The following is a 19,308-nucleotide window of genomic DNA, read 5'->3' as shown; positions in this document are numbered from 1 at the left end:
TCTCGGAAAGCTGTACCTATTCACTTCATTCACAATAAACCTGTTAACAATCCGTGACCCACAGGCAATGCCCCATCTGAGGGTGGAATGGGTCAGGAACTTGTTGGGGGGAAAAGGTCGGGAACCCTGGGCCGGAGGAACTTGGGCAGGGGGAGGTCAGGAATGTGGGGTGAAAAACTTGGGCAGGGGGAGATGGTCAGGAACCCGGGGTGGTGGGGGGAGGGTGGTAAGAAACTTGGGGCGGGGGTGGAAGGTCAGGAATTTGGGCGGGGGGGGAACGTCAGGAACTTGGTGGTTGCGGGGGAGGTCAGGCGCTTGGGCAGGGGGAGAATGTCTGAAACTTGGGCGGTGGGGGCAGGAACTTATTTGGGGGTTGGGAGAAAGTCTTAACCCGCGAGGGTGAGCCTTGTCAGTTACAAGTGAGCTCTGTTCTGTCTGGAGTAGGCAGTCAGAATGGCTTGAATTACACTTTGCAAAGTGATTGATTACAGTATACATACTGTATGCACATATTCCAGAGAAACTGCTGGGTGTGTCTTGTCATCCAAGGGGACCAATCAGAACTTTGATGTTGTGAATGGACACGTCCTTAACTTTTTGGAGTTTTTTAAGAGCGATATTATAGGGTAAAAGCTTAAGTTCTCGTCATTTCAGTGATTTCTCAAAAGATTGCTGGCTCCGGGGAGTTCAACAGCGCGCCCTATGTATCATTGGCAGCATCTTCTGGATTTCCGCATTTATCTGCACATGCGCCAGCTCCAGAAGTTGCTGTCAGTTTCAGAAGAGTAATGACGGCAAACGCTGACAGTTTCGCTGTCAATACCACCGCAAAATCCGGGCCATAGTGTTTCATGTTAACTCCATATATATCTTTGTTCCTTTTAGTATGATTCTCAGTATGCAGGAGTAAACATGATCTGTTAAAACTGAAAATTGAATGTGTACCTCACCTACAGTTAATTTAAATCATTCTGCCTCTTTGTGTTGAACAGTTTTGTTGATATGTGGAACTTTTGGATAGGATTTTTTAAGCACATTCAAAGACTTACAGCACAGCATGTGGCTTAAGGGTTTAGTGCTGTGCTGATGATACAGAGAGACAGTATAATGAATAAATTTGCAAACATCAAGTGTTGCCAACACTGTTTTACTCTTAAAATTAGCTTTGTGTGGGCTTTGGTTTAATAGCCCTGATAAACCCCATTGGTCATAAACGTACCTTACTGTCGAATCTTGTACTTTTCACCAAAAGAAGAAGAAAAGAGAAATACAGCAGACAAACAAAGATTCAGGGAGATGCTTGTTCCACTTGTGCTTTTAATTGGCGTTTACTGAAAGATAATGGGCCAGAATTTGCTGTCAAAATAACGGCAAGGCTAATGGCGCTCGCTGTTATTTTTGGGTAACTGGTACAGCAGCTTCAGGCGAGGAGCAGATGAGTGGTTAAATGTAAGTATCTAAAAGTTGCTGTCCGAATTGCGCCGCTCCACCATTAACTTCGCGATTATGGCATCTCACCCTCCTACACATTTTTTTGAAACTTGCTATATTTGCCCATTAAACTTGTCACAAAAAGTTAAGTCTTGTCTTATTACAAGCGTTAAGTACCCTTTTAACAACGTGATAGTTACATCGAGTCTACAGCGCAGAAAAATGTAATTTTTTCTTTTACTTTTCCTCTCTCTTAATCCAAAATTTATTTCCCTCCTTTTTCTCTTTCTACTCCTGATTTGACATTGAATTCACCCACTTTAATTCACTGACCCGCTTTAATTCAGTGACCTCAGTAGTAGGGAAAATGCTAGAATCTATTAGTAAGGACATGGTAACAGGGCACTTAGAAAATAATAATAGGTTTGGGCAGAGTCAACATGGATTTATGAAAGGGAAATCGTGTGAGAAATCTTAGAATTTTTTGAGGTTATAACTAGCAGAATAGATAAGGGGGAACCAGTGGATGCGGTGTATTTGGATTTTCAGAAGGCATTCGATAAGGTGCCACACAAGAGGTTATTAAACCAAATTAGGGCTCATGGGATTGGGGGTATTATACTAGCATGGATTGAGGATTGGTTAACGGACAGAAAACAGAGAGTAGGAATAAACGGGTTATTTTTGGGTTGGCAGGCTGTAACTAGTGGGGTACCGCAAGGATTAGTGCTTGGGCCTGAGCTATTTACAATCTACATCAATGATTGGGATCAGGGGACCAAATGTAATATATCCAAGTTTGCTGATGATACAAAGCTGGGTGAGAATGTAAATTGTGAGGAGGATGCAAAGAGGCTTCAAGGGGATATAGACAAGCTAAGTGAGTGGGCAAGGACATGGCAAATGGAATATAACATGGAGAAATGTGAAGTTATACACTTTGGTAGGAAAAATAGAGAAGCAGAGTATTTTTTAAATGGTGAGAAATTGGGAAATGTTGGTGTTCAGAGGGACTTGGGTGTCCTTGTACACAAATCACTGAAAATTAACATGCAGGTGCAGCAAGCAATTAGGAAAGCAAATGGTATGTTGGCCTTATTAAAAGAGGATTTGAGTATAAGAGTAAAGACGTCTTGCTGCAATTATATAGGGCCTTGGTGAGACCACACCTGGAGTACTGTGTACAGTTTTGGTCTCCTTACCTAAGGAAGGATATACTTGCCATAGAGGGAGTGCAACGAAGGTTCACCAGACTGATTCCTGGGATGGGGGGATTGTCCTATGAGGAGAGATTGAGTTAGACTAGGCCTATATTCTCTGGAGTTTAGAAGGATGAGAGGTGATCTCATTGAAACATACACTCCCATGCTTCCCCTGGCTGGGGAGTCTAGAACCAGGGGTCACAGCCTCAGAATAAGGGGTCGGCCATTTAGGACTGAGATGAGGAGAAATTTCTTCACTGAGGATGGTGAATCTTTGGAATTCTCTACCCCAGAGGGCTGTGGCGGTTCAGTCGTTAAGTATATTCAAGACAGAGATCGATAGATTTTAGGATATCAAGGGTATGGGGATAGTGCAGGAAAGTGGAGTTGAAGTAGATGATCAGCCATGATCTTATTGAATGGCGGAGCAAGCTCGAGGGGCCAAATGGCCTACTACTCCTCCTATTTCTTAGGTTCTTATGTTCACCTTCCTTCTCAGTTCTTCCTGTATTTATTTCCCAATCCTTAAATCTCATTGGTTAAGGAGAAACCCTGTTGTTTTCCCTGTTCACTCAGGTCCTAGATGCCCTGTTTCCCTCACTGCGTCATTATCAGCTCGCACTTTCAGCAATTTTGTGGGCAAAAATGTTTTGAGCTGAAGGGTGCAGGGGTAAGTCTAACTAACGGCAGATGCTGTTAGATGCCCTGCTGTGGCAAATTTTGGTCCATGGACTCCTAGATGTATCGGCACCTTGTACAACCCTTTCTTCATAGTTTAAATATGAGTACGGTGGCATGCTTACATTGATGTAAGTTAGCAATAAGAGTTTCAAATGGTGGAACAGTATATCACAGCACACAGAAGAATTTTCTTCTCACAACGGAGTGCATATGGACATTAGCGCTAAGCCATAATTGTTTTACGATCAATTAGTCTAACATTTGGCTCAATGACAAGAAACAGAGAAATTGGCTAAGTGACATGAACCAGAGAGTAGTGGTGAACAGTTGTTTTTCGGACTGGAGGAAGGTATACAATGGTGTTCCCCAGGGGTCGATACTAGGACCACTGATTTTCTTGATGAATATTAATGACTTGGACTTGGGTGTACAGAGCACAATTTCAAAATTTGCAGATGACACAAAACTTGGAAGTATAGTGAACAGTGAGGAGGATAGTGATAGACTTCAAGAAGACATAGACAGGTGAAATGGGTGAACACGTGGCAGATGAAATTTAATGCAGAAAATTGCAAAGTGATACATTTTGGTAGAAAGAACGAGGAAAGGCAATATAAACTAAAGAGTGCAGTCCTAAAGAGGGTGCATGAACAGAGGACCTGGGGGTATATGTGCACACATCGTTGAAGGTGGCAGGGTAGGTTGAGAAAGCGGTTAAAAAAGCATACGGGATCCTGGGCTTCATAAATAGAGGCATAGAGTACATAAGCAAGGAAGTTATGATGAACCTTTATAAAACACTAGTTCGGCCTCAACTGGAGTATTGTGTCCAATTCTGGGCACCGCACTTTAGGAAGAATGTGAAGGCCTTAGCAAGGGTGCAGAAAAGATTTACGAGAATGATTCCAGGGATGAGGGACTTCAATTACGTGGATAGACTAGAGAAGCTGGGGTTGTTCTCCTTAGAGCAGAGAAGGTTGAGAGGAGATTTGATAGAGGTGTTCAAAATCATGACGGGTCTAGACAGAGTAGATAGAAACTGTTCCCATTGGCAGAAGGGTCGAGAACCAGAGGACACAGATTTAAGATGATTGGCAGAAGGACCAAAGGCGACATGAGAAAAATCTTTTTTACGCAGCAAGTGGTTAGGATCTGGATGCACTGCCTGAAAGGGTGGTGGAGGCAGATTCAATCGTGGCTTTCGAAAGGGAATTGGATAAGTACTTGAAGGAAAAAAATTTGCAGGGCTATGGGGAAAGGACAGGGGAGTGGGATTAGCTGAATTGCTCTTGCAGAGAGCCAGCATGGGCTCGACGGGCCGAATGGCCTCCTCCTGTGCTGTAATCATTCTATGATTTGTCGTGAGGAAAATACTCGTGTAGTACAGGATACTATATGCATTCACCTACATCAACAGCTTGCAATTATATCTAATAAACACCAAGGCCATGATGAGTAATCAGAATGGAATTAGAAGCAATAGGTCATGCCTCACAAATGTACTGAAGATTGGAGGATGAGATATCCAGAATATACTTGGATTTCAGAAAGTATTTGACAAAGGTAAATAGGGTAAAAGTTCACAGAATTAATATTCGCCCAGATTTTGCTCTCAGCAGTGAAAGAACAGCATTCGTCGTTCACCTCACCTATAGCTGCCCAGAGACTTTTTGCGGGCTTGTCAAGAGATTTCTTCTAACCGGCGTCTTTTCCAGCGCAGCACCCTCTACAGGGGATCTGTGGCGTCTGAGCGGGACAAAAACAGTGAGGCTCTTCAGCTAATCAGATTGAAGAATCCTGACTGAGACACGCAGAGTCTAAACCAAGAAGTATAAACCAGGAAATATAAATTAGATTTAAATGATGTACAGAAAACAAAATAAAGATTGGGAAATACAAATGGAATTAAAGGAGAGAGATAAAAGCAACAGACAGAAAAGGTAAATAAAAAATCTCCAACACTATAATTTTCTTCTGAAAGAATGAGACTCCACACTTGTAAAGTTAATTTTTCAGGGCCAGAGAGGTTGTTCAGTAGTAATTATCATTTATCGTATTGTTAAAATCTAACTCACGCCTGAATGCATCAGCCATAACTTTCAGTCATGTTTAGTGCGGAACTAGTGGGCAAGTACAGCAAGTTCACGCCTATACAGTCATTTCAATGCCAAGTCTATCAGTGAGGACTGCAACAGTGCACCCTATGGAGGAGCAGGGTATCTCTGACAGCAACGTCCGTATTTGTGCGTTTAACTGCGCATGTGTGGACTCCAAAAGTTGCTGTCAAATTTCCTCCGTTTTAACGGTGAGCACTGATAGCCTCACTGTTATTCTCATCGCAAATTCCGGGCCAATGAATTAGCTGGCTGGATTGGAAACTAACTGAGAAATAAGAAGCAGAAGCTAACGATAAATGAGGAAAGCTCTTATTGTAGGGACAGAGAGTTGTAGAGCTCCACAAAGAACGGTCTTATCTGTAGAGAGAAGCGTTCCAAGGTTGAACAGTAGGGTTGGGTGGTCTGGAGTGTTGTTTGATTACTTTTCAGATGAGGGAATAGTTCTGCAAAACATTTTTTTAAATGACATCCTGTGATAGAAATGGTTTGAATTACTTTCTCTCATACCATGCTTTATATTCTGATGTACACATCTTTTCAGTGTGTTTTCTTTATACTCAACAATTTAAAAAAATTGCACCCAAATATTTTGCTTAACAGGAAGATATGGAAAAACGGGGAGAAAGCAAGTCAATGAATGAAAAGAAATTACGTGAGTTTTTTTCTTGCTCTAAATTGATCTAAACATTTTGCTGCTGAACACATGATCCTGTCAAGCAAAAATTATTATATTCTGTAAAGTTAGTTTTATAAATACTGTGATAACGTCAGTGGATCAGCGTTTTCTAAAAGTTAGTTTCACTAGGTTGTGAACCAGTTTTACTCTTGCTGAACAGTACAGGGAAACTCCACCTCATAGTATGAAAACCATCCTGTGGTGGTAGCAGGAGAGACAGAAAAGGTAAACAAAAGAAAGCAAGAAAGAAAATGAAAAGTATAAGGCAAGCAAAGCAAGCACTTCACATGCTGGGTGACAATTCCCACCCAGGTAGTGATACACATCATTAATCTTAACCAAACTCCAAGTCTCAGCGCTATAGCTGTTATAATGGCCCTGAATCTGCTGGAAAGTTTCGGCAAAATTATGCCATAAGAGTGGCATTGCACCGCTTTCTCGGAGGGAATTTGCACATAACTGTTTTACACTGAAAAGTTGCTATTCGCAAATTTCCTTGATCGTTTGCGCCGCTTCTCGGATACGGCCACCATAATGCTCTGACGCTCATTTACATAGCTCTGCCCCATGCAAAAGATCAACTCACGGGTTTCCTGGTGTTACGCGAATAATGCATGGCGTTGATTTCTAGCCTAAAAGTTAAATGCAGCGTGGCCAAAGCCACCTGATATTGGTTTAACTGCGATTTCTGGAGTCTGACACCGATTTTCTTTGCAATTTGAGTTTTTCTTACTGAGACCAGCACTAATCTTAACCAAAATGCTGTCACTCACTGCACCCAAAATTTTTTGGACCCCCTCCCCCTCTAATACGTTCAGAAGGACAAAACAGCTGGAATGACCATTCAAATTGGCATACCCCATTCTGCTTTATAATGGAAGAGGAGCAGAGAGGCTCGAGGCTCAGAGTGATGCGCCATGGCAGAAGGCACTGACCGAGTGAAGTCACTAGCACAGCAATATAATGGTCGGGGAATTTCTCGGAGCTCTGCTGACCTTACTTCACCAGAAGCGCGATGGAATCCTCAGGCCATTATTACTCAAAATTGAAACTACATCTGGTAGGGATGTTAACCTCACTGTAACTCTGAATAATTCAGATGGTAACAATGTTAACGATGGCTTTTTAACGCTAGTGTTGGATGCTTCCCCAGTTGACACTATGTGAAGGTATGCAAATTAATCTTGGTTACCGAACGTGCCAATGGAGCCACTGCCTTTTCAGTTGCTGGTAGAAATGAGAGGCTAAACCAGAAATAGGTTTTCCTCCAGGAGACCTGATGATAAAATGTCAAGGATCTCAAATGGACAACTGCGAGATCAAACCCAGTTTTAACAAAGATTCACACTTCCTTCCCCACATTATGCAAGTTTTGGTGGTTCTTGCCAGACCACTAAATGATGCACCACTGCTGCTGTGAAGCATCAGAGTGCTCTGTTTCACACTCCACACATGCAAGTGTCCTGATTTTACAAAGAAACTCCACTAAACAACAATACGGTCACACACGGTAGTTTTTATTTGAGGGGAATACACCAATAGCCTAAAAGGTACTTTATATCTGCAGTTGTAACAGAAATGGCCAACAATTGGTAACGCTGCATTTGCGCTTGTTTTATGCCGGTTTTTATGTTTGGTTATAGGCAAATGAGCTCTGCCAGAGAATTTGGCGTCTGTTCCCATCGCCCCTGCATAAGTGCGATCCAAGAAGTTCAAGAGATCCGATGAATCTTAAACTGGGGAAGGAAATATATGTGGGAGGGGGCCAGAATAAAATGTATTTACTTGAATTAACAACATAAGGGAAAGAAATGGGTCGTGTTAACATTTATTTAATGCATTTTAAAAATAGAATCTGTGCTAAAATGTAATTCTACTTAAAGGTATCCTTTATTTATGCTGCAAGTTATGAATTGATATTAAGGCGATTTCACAGTGTTATGGTACTAAACACCAATCAGTTGCTGCCCAAATAAAAACAGAAAATGCTGGAAATACTCAGCAAGTCAGGCAGCCTCTGTGGAGCGAGAAACAGAGTTAACGTTTCAGTTTGATGACTATGCTCACTAACTAGAATCATAGAAATGTTACAGCACAGTAGGAGGCCACTTGAGCCCATGCCGGCTCTCTGCAAGAGCAATTCAGCTAGTACCACTCCCCTACCCTTTCCCTGTAGCCCTACATTTTTTTTTCCTTCAGGGACTTATCCAATTCCCTCTTGAAAGCCACTATTGACTCTGCCTCCACCACCCTTTCAGGCAGTGCATTCCAGATCCTAACCACTCGCTGTGTAAAAAGATTTTCCTCATGTCACCTTTGGATCTTCTGCCAATCACCTTGGCAGAAGATCCAGCTGGAAAAAATTAGAGATGTAACAGATTTTAAGCACGTGCAGGGGCAGGGAAAGGTGGGAGAGGATGGTGAGAAAAGAACAAAAGAGAAGGTCTGTGATGGGGTGGAAGGCAGGAGTGATTACATGACAAAAGGGATGATTGTACAAAGCAAAATGGGGGTGGTAATGGGACAAGTAAACAAGCAAAAGATGGGTCTAGAAGAGGTGTAAATGGGAATATCAGAATGATCAACAGCTGCCATCTGAAAAAATAGGGGCTGAGGTTATGGTCTGAAATTGTTGAACTCGATGTTGAGTCCGGAAGGCTGTAAATTGCCCGATAGAAAGATGAGGTGCTGTTCCTCGAGCTTAAATTGAGCTTCATTGGAACAGTGTAAGAGGCCGAGGTCAGAGTGGGAGTGGAGTGGAGTGGAGAATTAAAGTGACAGGCGACCGGAAGTTCGGGGTCATACTTGCGGACTGAATGGAGGTGTTCCGCAAAGCAGTCACCCAATCTGTGTTTGGGCTCCTCCATGTAGAGGAGAACTCAGTTCAGTCCAGTCCGCAAGCATGACCCCAAGCTTCCTCTGCCCCCATTTTTTCAGATGGCAGCTGTTGATGATTCTGATATTTCCATTTACACCTCTTCTAGACCCATCTTGTGATTCTTTACTTGTCCCATTACTATCTCCTTTTGCTTTGTACTATCATACCTTTTGTCATGTAATCACTCCTGCCTTCCACCCTATCACAGACCTTCCCTTTTGTTCTTTCCTCCCCTCTCCCTTTCCCTGCTCCTGCACTTGCTTAAAATCTGTTACATCTCTAACTGTTTCCAGTTCTGACGAAAGATCATCAACCTGAAACGTTAACTCTGTTTCTCTCTCCACAGATGCAGCCTGACCTGCTGAGTATTTCCAGCATTTTCTGTTTTTATTTCCGATTTCCAGCATCCACAGTATGTTCTTTTCTATCGGTTGCTGCCCAGATTTCCAGAAAGTTATTTCTTTTGTTTCAAAGTTAAATAATCTGTACAGCTGGACGAGTAATTCGCAAGGTTGATGTTACCCTTTGTAACTATCTGAATTACAATGCCCTTTTCCTCATACATTTTTTGGGAGTAATTCTCTATTGAATATTGACAAACCTATTGGAGTTCTTTGAGGATGTAACTAGTGGAGTAGACAAAGGGGAACCGGTAGATGTGGTGTATTTGGATTTTCAGAAGGCCTTCGATAAGGTCCCACACAAGAGGTTGGTGAACAAAATTAGGGCACATGGAATTGGGGGTAATATACTAGCATGAATTGATAATTGGTTAACAGACAGAAAACAAAGAGTAGGGATAAATGGGTCTTTTTTAGGATGGCAGGCTGTGACTAGTGGGGTACTGCAAGGATCGGTGCTTGGGCCCCAGCTATTCACAATCTATATCAATGATTTGGATGAGGGGACTAAATGTAACATTTCCAAATTTGCTGATGATACAAAGCTAGGTGGCAGTGTCAGTTGCGAAGAGGATGTGAAGAGGCTTCAAGGGGATCTCGACAGGCTCAGTGAGTGGGCGAGAACATGGCAGATGGAATATAATGTGGATAAATGTGAAGTTATCCACTTTGGTAGAAAAAACAGAAAGGCAGAGTATTTTCTAAATGGTGAAAGATTGGGGAATGCAGATGCTCAAAGGGACCTGGGTGTCCTTATACATGAGTCACTGAAAGTGAATGTGCAGGTGCAGCAAGCCATTAGGAAGGCAAATGGTATGCTGGCCTTCATTACAAGAGGATTTGAGTACAGGAGTAAAGAAGTCTTACTCCAATTATATAGGGCCTTGGTGAGACCACACCTGGAGTACTGTGTACAATTTTGGTCTCCTTACCTAAGGAAGGATATACTTGCCATAGAGGGAGTGCAACGAAGGTTCACCAGACTGATTCCTGGGATGGGAGGATTGTCCTATGAGGAGTGATTGAGTTAGACTCGGCCTATATTCTCTGGAATTTAGAAGGATGAGAGGTGATCTCATTGAAACATACAACATTCTTACAGGGCTTGACAGGGTAGATGCAGGGAAGATGCTTCCCTTGGCTGGGTAGTCTAGAACCAGGGGTCACAATCTCAGAATAAGGGGTCGGCCATTTAGGACTGAGATGAGGAGAAATTTCTTCACTGAGGGTGGTGAATCTTTGGAATTCTCTACCCCAGAGGGCTGTGGAGGTTCAGTCGTTAAGTATATTGAAGACAGAGGTCGATAGATTTTAGGATATTAAGGGAATCAAGGGTATGGGGATAGGGTCGGTGAATGGAGTTGAGGCAGAAGGTCAGCCATGATCTCGTTGAATGGCGGAGCAGACTCGAATGGCCTACTCCTGCTCTTATTTCTTACGTTATATTATAAAACAGAATTCTAGAAATGTACTGAACCACAAAAAATCACAATATGCAGTGTTCCCAAAAGAACTACAACCAGTTTCTGCTATTTTTTTATTCCCACTTGTTTACATTAAAAATCAAAATGGAATAATTTATTTTCTTTACCAGTTTCATCTTTTAACAAAGATGGGAGGAAGAAGAATAAATTAGGTCGTAGTCGTTCACTTGGTGGTCGAGTAGCTCCTCCAAAGCTCGCCTCTGATAAATCCACAATGTAAGTAAGGTCGCATGAGCAAAATGTCTTCAACCTGGGGGGAAATTGGAAACCTCATACAGTAGTTGGTTGTTCTTATTGCAATTTTCCACCCACAAAAATGATATCACCCCCAATAATATTAATTCGATTTGAGATAATCAGACCTACTAATCTAAGTGATAGCACCACCTAGTCCTCAAAATAAAAATTGTATCCAGTAAAGATAAAACGGACAAAGTAATATTTATTGGTGTAAATATAAATATTCTTGCTTCCTTAATTAATTTATCTATGGAAAAAGTGTATGGTTTATTTTAGGGAGCTTTTATCGCCCCAACAAAGTCAATTGATATCAAACAAGATCAATTGTGGTGCCTTGACAGTTTTAGTTGTGGCCAACGTTCCCTCGAAGCCGCACAGCTGTCTGGAGGTCCCGCGCAGGCCGCTTACTGGCTTTTGAATGGGAGATTTCACACATGCGTGAAATTTTGAAAAGACCGCGCAGCCCATTAAAGGGACCATGCACCCAAAGAAAAAATTAGGGGGAGCATTGGTTGTGGCACTTGTCATTTCTTGTGATTGCTACATAATTTTAATCAGATTATTCACGTGATCCTCTGCCGGGGATAATTTACAATCAGCAATAGCTAGCACTAACTAGATGCTGGTCTGACATAGTGTATGTAATGTGCGTGCATTATGTACAGAGGTGCAATTCAGGATCCCAGACAGTAACAGCTGATGTCTCAATCTGCAGGTACTATTATCAACTAAAATATTTTTGAAAATACTGTATATGACAGGTATGGGCTGCTGCTAATGCAGGATATGACAGCTGCTGTATTCTTTGAAACCATACTTGAGTGTTTATGCAGATTGCTTCCTTTGGTAACCAGAAAATCATCAGTAACCGTTCTCATGTGCACAGTGATTCACATTGCTTGCGTCCTGGCCAAAACACAGACATGCATTGCAAAGTGATTATTTGGTATTTTGGTTATTCAGCTGATGATTTAAAATGTTAGGCTCATAATTAACTTATCTCACCTAAAGCTTCAAACATAATGGGCCAGAATTTACTGTAAAAATACCAGTGAGGCTAACCACCCTCAGCGTTATTTATGTGCAAATCCGACAGCAACTTCTGGCATGCGCAGATGCGCGGTTAAATGCGAAAACACGGAGTTGCTGTCCGAGATGCGCCGCTCCGCCGTAAGCTGCATGAAAACAACACTCCAGACCACCCATCTCTACTGTTCAAGCTTGGAAAGCTGCTCTCTACAGACAAGACAGATCCTTGTGGAGCTCTACAACGCTCTGTCCCAACATCTCTCCATCTGGCTCCCCATTCAAATGTATTGAACGGCGTGAAGTTCCTGTACTTGCATCGTAGATACGGACTGAACTCGTCACAGAAAGTTAGAGCTTGTCCATTTCAGTGTAATGGTGTGATGAGTCTTAATTACTGCCAAGCAACCTTTCTGGCACTGAAAATTAACTTTTACAAATGTGGAGTCTCATTCCTTCAGCATTTATTGTTATTGGAGATTTTAAAAAAAGTTAAATTAATTTTTAAAAAACTTTTTCTTTGTCTCTTTGTTTTCTTTTCTCTCAATCAAGTCTTTCTTTCCCTCTCTTTATTTCACTTTCTATACCTGATTTGACTTTGCATTCACTATTCTAACTTATAATTCCTGGTTCAGACTCTGCGCTGTTCTTCAATCTGATTGGTTAAGGAGAGGCACAGTTACTTGCCCTGTTCACACAGGTCCCAGATGTCCTGTAGAGGGCGCCATGACATTTCGATATCCCACTTGCAGCAACTCACCGTGCAAAAGCTCATGGAAATGAAACGGGCAATGGCAAGTCTAACAAACGGTGGGCGCTGTTAGTTCGCTGGTTACAGTAAATTCTGGTCCCATATGTACGTGATCTATAAAATTATTTTGGTTGAAATTTTTGTAGTTAAAACAAATTTCACATCCTTAACTTTCTGCAACATTCATCTTCTAGGAAACTTACTACAACAGCATCTAATTCTCAAATTGCTGCAACTACAAAAAATGCTCTACTGTCATTTGGTAAGTAGACCATTCTCAGACCTTGCTGCAGCATCACTGCAATTTATGTACAATCAAAAAAGACACTGTTTAAATATATATTCTGTATAGAAAATAATATTTTATATAATGGAACCTGTTTAATAAGAAGGATTTACTAAATCTGCAAATGTTCCTATTGGCTTAGAGGATAGCCATGATTACTAGAAATATATAACATTAACAAGAATAGACCTATTTGTGTAATGTTCAAAGAACTTGCATTTGTATAGCGTATTTTGAAGAGTAGTTACTGTTGTTTTGTAGGCAAATGCAGCAGCTAATTTGCATGCAAACAAGGTCAAGCAAATGAGATAAATGACCAGTTAATTTGATTTGATGGTATTGGTTGAGTGAAGGATGTTGGCTAGGATGCCAGACGAACTACCTGTTCTTCAAATAATGCTGTGGTCTCTTTTAGGTCCTCTTGGACAGGCAGATAAGGTCTCACCTTAGCATCTCATTTGGTGCCCTAACTCTCACCAAGTCCCGTTCGCCCATCACCCCTGTGCTCGCTGATCTACATTGGCTCCCGGTTAAGCAGCGCCTCGATTTCAAAATTCTCATCCTTGTTTTCAAATCCTTCCATGGCCTCGCCCCTTCCTATCTCTGTAATCTCCTTCAGCCCCACAACCCCCCGAGATATCTGCGCTCCTCGAATTCTGCCCTCTTGTGGATCCCTGATTATAATCGCTCAATCTTTGGTGGCTGTGCCTTTTGTTGCCTAGGCCCTAAGCTCTGGAATTCCCTGCCTAAACCTGTCTGCCTTGCTACCTCTCTTTCCTCCTTTAAGACGCTCCTTAAAACCTACCTCTTTGACCAAGCTTTTGGTCACCTGCCCTAATTTATCTTTGTGGATTGATGTCAAATTTTTTGCCTTAAAATACCCCGGTGCAGCGCCTTGGGACGTTTTACTACGTTAAAGGCGCTATATAAATACTTGTTGTTGATCGGCAGCACTTTCTTCAGTATTGGACTGAAGCGCCAATGTAGATTATGTGCTCAATTTCTGGAATAAGGCCTAAAATCCATGATCTTCACTCTTACCTCTGAGCCAAACTGACATTCCAAAATTGACGCTCACAAAAATCACAACTGCAAATATATTCTATTTGGTTAGTTTGATGAGTTATATTTATGTTGCATCACGCTGGTGGCCAACAATATTTATACAACAAATCCTTTGAGAAATATTAGTAGCTTCATTGTGTAAAATATAAAAGTTTATTTTAAAGTTTCATTTCTATCTTGGTATTCACTTACTGTGGCATGGTAGCCTCATAAAATTGTCAACACAGCATTACTCCATAGAGAAAGCAAATAGTAACAGAGCACAGATATGTAAGCGTGTGTGGTAATGTGTTGTGCTTTACTTTAGATGGGACGCTCCAGAGTCATTGCCCAACTTCTGGTGGGCCCTCCAATCTGCCATCTTGTTCTTCTCGTTTTTATTCAGCTAACTCCAATGAGCAAAAAACAAACGGGAGTAAAGATACTCTTCCAAAGAAGTTTAACTTGTAAGTCTGTGCATGCAAATTTATTCCTCAGGTTGCTAGGAAAACAAACATCTTCACAAATCAGAAGCTTTAAAAAAAATAATCTCCCATTTGCTTACCCTACTTTCCTGAAGGCACCACATCTTCATAGTATCATAGAATGGTTACAGCATAGAAGAAGGCCATTCGGCCCGTCGAGCCCATGCAAACTTGATTGTTATGGCTCCACAACTGCCAGATGTCCTGTGCTATCTCTCCCAAAATGGTCGTTCTTCATGTGTAAGCCAAATGAGCCCTGGTGTGCCATTTACTCAGAGAGATTCACAGTCAAGCTAATCCATACCTATACATTTGCACTGTCTAGCAGAGGTTATTGGATAGCAATCTGAAAGGGGAACAAAGTCTTTTTCCCCCCCCATTCACAGCTGTAACACCAGAGCAGAGACAAATACAATGCTCCAATTGCTGCGCAGTAATCAGATTTGGAACCGGTTGGCCCAGGCTTCCTCCCTCCATCTCATTTGTTTAGTGCACATCTCCAGCAGGCCAAGACTTCCATCTGACTGAGATGCCCTGCTGACCCCAGCTGTATTTCCAACCCTGGGTCATTTATATATGGGAGGTGGGCTTCCCAGTCTTCACCAGGGAGTTACACGAGGATGGGGACAGAGAAAGAGGTGACCACTGAGCTGCCGGCTTCAAAAAAATCTTTTAATTAAAAGATTTATCATCAAACTAATGAGGCCTGTGCTTGGTGCCTCTTTTTAGCCTGCGCTCCCTCTGCTCATCTCTGAATGCTGATCGCCGTGGCCTGACGGGCAACCTTCCTTCCAGCATTCCGAGAGTGCAAATGGCAAGGAACCCAGTGGTGGCTGTCTTTACCGTTTGTATGTCTCTACCATGCTGAACAGTTTATCCTGACAGAACAGGCCTGTGGGAAGGAGCGGGGAGGTGGGAGTTCTGCACCGTGTTCCCCTAGCTGCTTTCTGCCTCGGCCCACAACAGCTCTGCTGAAAAATCTGTTGGTGGAGGCGGAAAGCCTCGGCCAATATCTGTATGACTTAATGCCACATTAGGTAGTCCATTTAGCTACAAAGACATAGGGGAGTCTCAATTTTTATGCAGACTTGTGAAGAAAACCTAATGTAAGCAACATGGGTTCCTTGTTTAAAAAAAAAATGCCGTAGGCAATATATCTTGGTTCCTTTATTATATCAGAACAAATTCTATGGAATGGTATTGATAACTTTTTATTTGAACAAATGATTTTTACTTTTTTTAATGAAGGAAAAGCAGAAAATCAAACCCTTAACAGTATGGAAAGAAAAGTTGTATTCCATGGACAGTCATTTCATGAAGCATATCAGTGACTCCCTCAGCCAAGTTTCAGTAAGTGTCTGGTGATTTTGCAAGCTGTGAGGATATAGACATATTTGTCTGACTACCTAGTCTTGAAGAGGAAGCACTCCAGTTTGAAGTAAAGACTATTTGTGGTTTCACAAAAGTAACTTATTTTCGTATTTTATTTTTTATGTCAGCTATTATTTGAATATTACTGCACATATTCTTGTTTGCTATACAGTGATCGAAATTCATTAAAGAAAGCTTACACAGCTTTCAGCAGCTACTACCGCAAATACCTCCAAGTACCCCGATGGGTATGCACAAAGAAATTTAAAAATGAAAATTTGTCTCAGCGCCCTAATGATGTCTATCTTCTTGCTTATGAGAAAATGGACTGTAGAGTTTGGTGTAATGATGTAACCATACTCACTCCCATGCATGGCTGAGGACGTGTTTTTGCTGTGGGTGACTACTAGAAACAACCTAAGTTGTTTATGGATTTTAAACATCACTCGTTCATCTATAATGACCGGCAGGGTGTCACAAAACCTTTGTAAAGTTGTGTTGTAAATTATTGAATTTCCTGGTTCTTAAAACATTTATTTTTGCTTAATTTGAAGCATAAGTGGGGTTTTTAACTTCTTCCTCTGAGCAATGACAAATTACCGTGTTCATGTTGAATAATTTCAAGCCTGGTGCCAAACTCTAACTCAGTAGGTAACTGTGATGAAATACCGATCCAAGTTCAAATAATAGAAATTTAACACAAACGATTGAACTCCGAAACAAACTTCCAAGAGTTACGTTCCCAGCAAACCCAAATTTACTGAAGCAGTGGAACAGTACAGATTTATCTGGTCCACGTTCAGTGATTAATTTGACCAATCTAGCCTAACCTCATAAATGAGCAAAGTAGCAGTTCTGCATTGTTGTTAAAGGGGCGTGGCTGCCTTTTGTATTGATTTTACAGGATGTTTTTATGATGTTTATCTATGCAGCAGAACTCAGAGTAAAATGATGACCTTGTCAGCCTCAGCGTGAGCTGCGTTTTGTGATTTGAAACTACATGACAGACATTTGCGCTACAGGGCAACTTCCATCTGTAGCTAGAGGCAGTACTTGAACTGAGATTTTACCGCAATCTGTTTTAGATGCTGAGCCTGCCTGGGAACCACCAGGTATGGTGCAAATTGTGCTTTAATTCGAACATAATTCTGCAAGCCCACATAATTTAATAAATTAGCTACATTGCGATTCTTGAAGCAAATCAGGAGGTTCTGGGGACCTATTTCTGGGACTCCAGGCACAATCATATTCCAGTTTGCACACCTGAAGAATGTATTTTCCTGGGGGCTGCTGGCAGACTGAAACTCTGCACTAACCCCTTGTTAAAGTCACCTAATAAACCAGAAATTTAAGACTGTTCAGGTATAAGTTTAAAAAAAAAAGAAATCCATGAATGGAGATCTGCTGGATAGTACTACGGAAAACTCCTTTTAGTAAAACAGCTTTGTGTCAAATAATAAAGGAGCATTCCTTCAGAAATGGGATGCTGCACACTAAAGCAATAAAAAAAAAAAAAAATTCTGGATGAAAATTTAAATACACCCTTTTACTTTGTAACTTCAGTACTTCTGATCAAATATGCACCTCTCTGTGAGTTTGCCATTTTGAGTACATTTTGGCAGAAGCTGACCTAGCACAGTCATGTCTCCAGTATCACTGACTCAGTGGTGCCAAGTGTGGATTGTATTTCAGCCAACATGCCACTGTGGGTGCCAAGTGAAAATGATGCAAAACCGCCTCTTGGAGTTCATCTCACTCTCGTTGGTACTGGCTGGCAGGCTGGCATCAGCAGTGTCCTTTTGTTCTTTCAGTGTTGGTGTGATGAAAATATCAGCATGGTGCCCGTACTGAAGATGGTGTATAATGACAGCATTAAATATCCTATATCTGTGCCCTGCATTGATTTCAGAAAGTTTCAAGAGGCCTGTAGCAGTCATTTGGTGTTTATTTTAACAGTAGTACAATATGTACTGGCTTGTTAAAACTGAATGTAACAAATTACTTAAAAATCTGAAGTGTTTCTATTTGTGATGCTCTGAAAGGTGCAGTTCTTTTAATGAAGCTTTGTATACTGTGTAGAAACTGCAAACACCATATTATGTCATGCAGGAGTTCAGTATTATCAATTGTTGGCCTGTGTTACCAATATATTTAGTGATAACTGTATATACATTTTACCTACTTGTTTCTGTCTTCTCATGTTGCAACCTGATGGCAATTTGAAACAATTTCTGGTAACCAGAGATTTATAATAAATTTTCAGTGTTGAGTTTAGATTCTCATTGTAAAACTTTTCAGGTACAGTGTATTGTATTATTTTTCCAATCATTTTCAGATCTGAGTGTTGCAATTCCTTGATTTGATTTAAAATCATACTGCACCCTTTTCCACCCACAAGACTGAGTGATACTTTCTGTAAGAGCTGGTGTTATCCTCTCATTTTGCCATATATTGTAAATAACCATGTATAATTGCACCAGAGTTACATTGTAAGCATGTAAAAGATATGCAAATGTTTGTTTTTTAATAAGATAAAATTGAAATTAATTATTTTAATTTTAATTTTGTTTAGCATGTCCCATGATTCTTTTTAAAGCTATTTTGCATAAGTTCCTTTGTCACATACCTACTGTACTGTCTTGCTACAAGAATATTTATAAACAGTGTTATGGATTCGATGTGCATACTGGTGTAAATATGGCCTTAATCAGATTGAGCTATGCAGTCTAAATACCTGGCTTTGTGAAAAACTTTAAACAGGTAATGTCAACTTAAGTTCTGTTACAGTTGTATGTTTCATATTCTTAGATAAGTTATAAACTCTAAATAGAAACTTAGCAATGCTTGTTGGTATTTGTTATCTTGCACAAAACCATAACTTGCATGTTACTGGCACATTTTAATGCATTCATGGGTTCCCCTTTTTGTTATAAAGAAAACAGTTTTCTATTGTGGTCTGATTGTTTAAGAACATAAATGATGGCATGAGGAAAGGCCATTAAACTTGAAAGAGGACCGACTAGAATCAGAGGGTTGTAAGAATGAGACCGAGTGCTGTCGGACAACTTAAATGTTCAGTTTCATCAGTTCTCAGCTTGGTGCTAAGTGGAGCAATGTATCGTGGTGGATAGTTTCACCTTGGGAGAGAAAAGACAGGAACTCATGTTATCTGAATTTTGCTGCTACAGAAATGGCTACTGAAAATTGACAACTGATTTGTATCAATGGTCTGCAT

At 41.1% G+C, this 19,308-nt stretch overlaps 1 protein-coding gene across 6 annotated transcripts in view; it reads left to right on the top strand.

The window, feature by feature from the left end:
- The window catches only part of ppp4r4 (protein phosphatase 4, regulatory subunit 4), a 176,567-nt gene extending 157,657 nt beyond the window's left edge, over nt 1-18,910 (top strand). For 4 of the 6 annotated variants that reach the window (XM_086002766.1, XM_086002769.1, XM_086002767.1 and 1 more), the window contains 5 exons: nt 6,032-6,083; nt 10,981-11,086; nt 13,082-13,149; nt 14,546-14,684; nt 15,951-18,910. In XM_086002766.1, the coding sequence (XP_085858892.1) occupies nt 6,032-6,083; nt 10,981-11,086; nt 13,082-13,149; nt 14,546-14,684; nt 15,951-15,975 (390 nt within the window). In that variant the 3' untranslated portion in view covers nt 15,976-18,910. The remainder of the gene's footprint in view (nt 1-6,031; nt 6,084-10,980; nt 11,087-13,081; nt 13,150-14,545; nt 14,685-15,950) is intronic. The other 2 variants (XM_086002770.1, XM_086002768.1) reach the window with 1 other exon arrangement.
- Nucleotides 18,911-19,308: the final 398 nt, after the last annotated feature.

The sequence above is a fragment of the Somniosus microcephalus genome, chromosome 12, assembly GCF_052327205.1.
Source record: "Somniosus microcephalus isolate GS21.2 chromosome 12, FLI_Smic_1.0, whole genome shotgun sequence".
NCBI classification, from domain to species: domain Eukaryota; kingdom Metazoa; phylum Chordata; class Chondrichthyes; order Squaliformes; family Somniosidae; genus Somniosus; species Somniosus microcephalus.
This window is presented reverse-complemented; position numbering and strand designations above follow the sequence as displayed.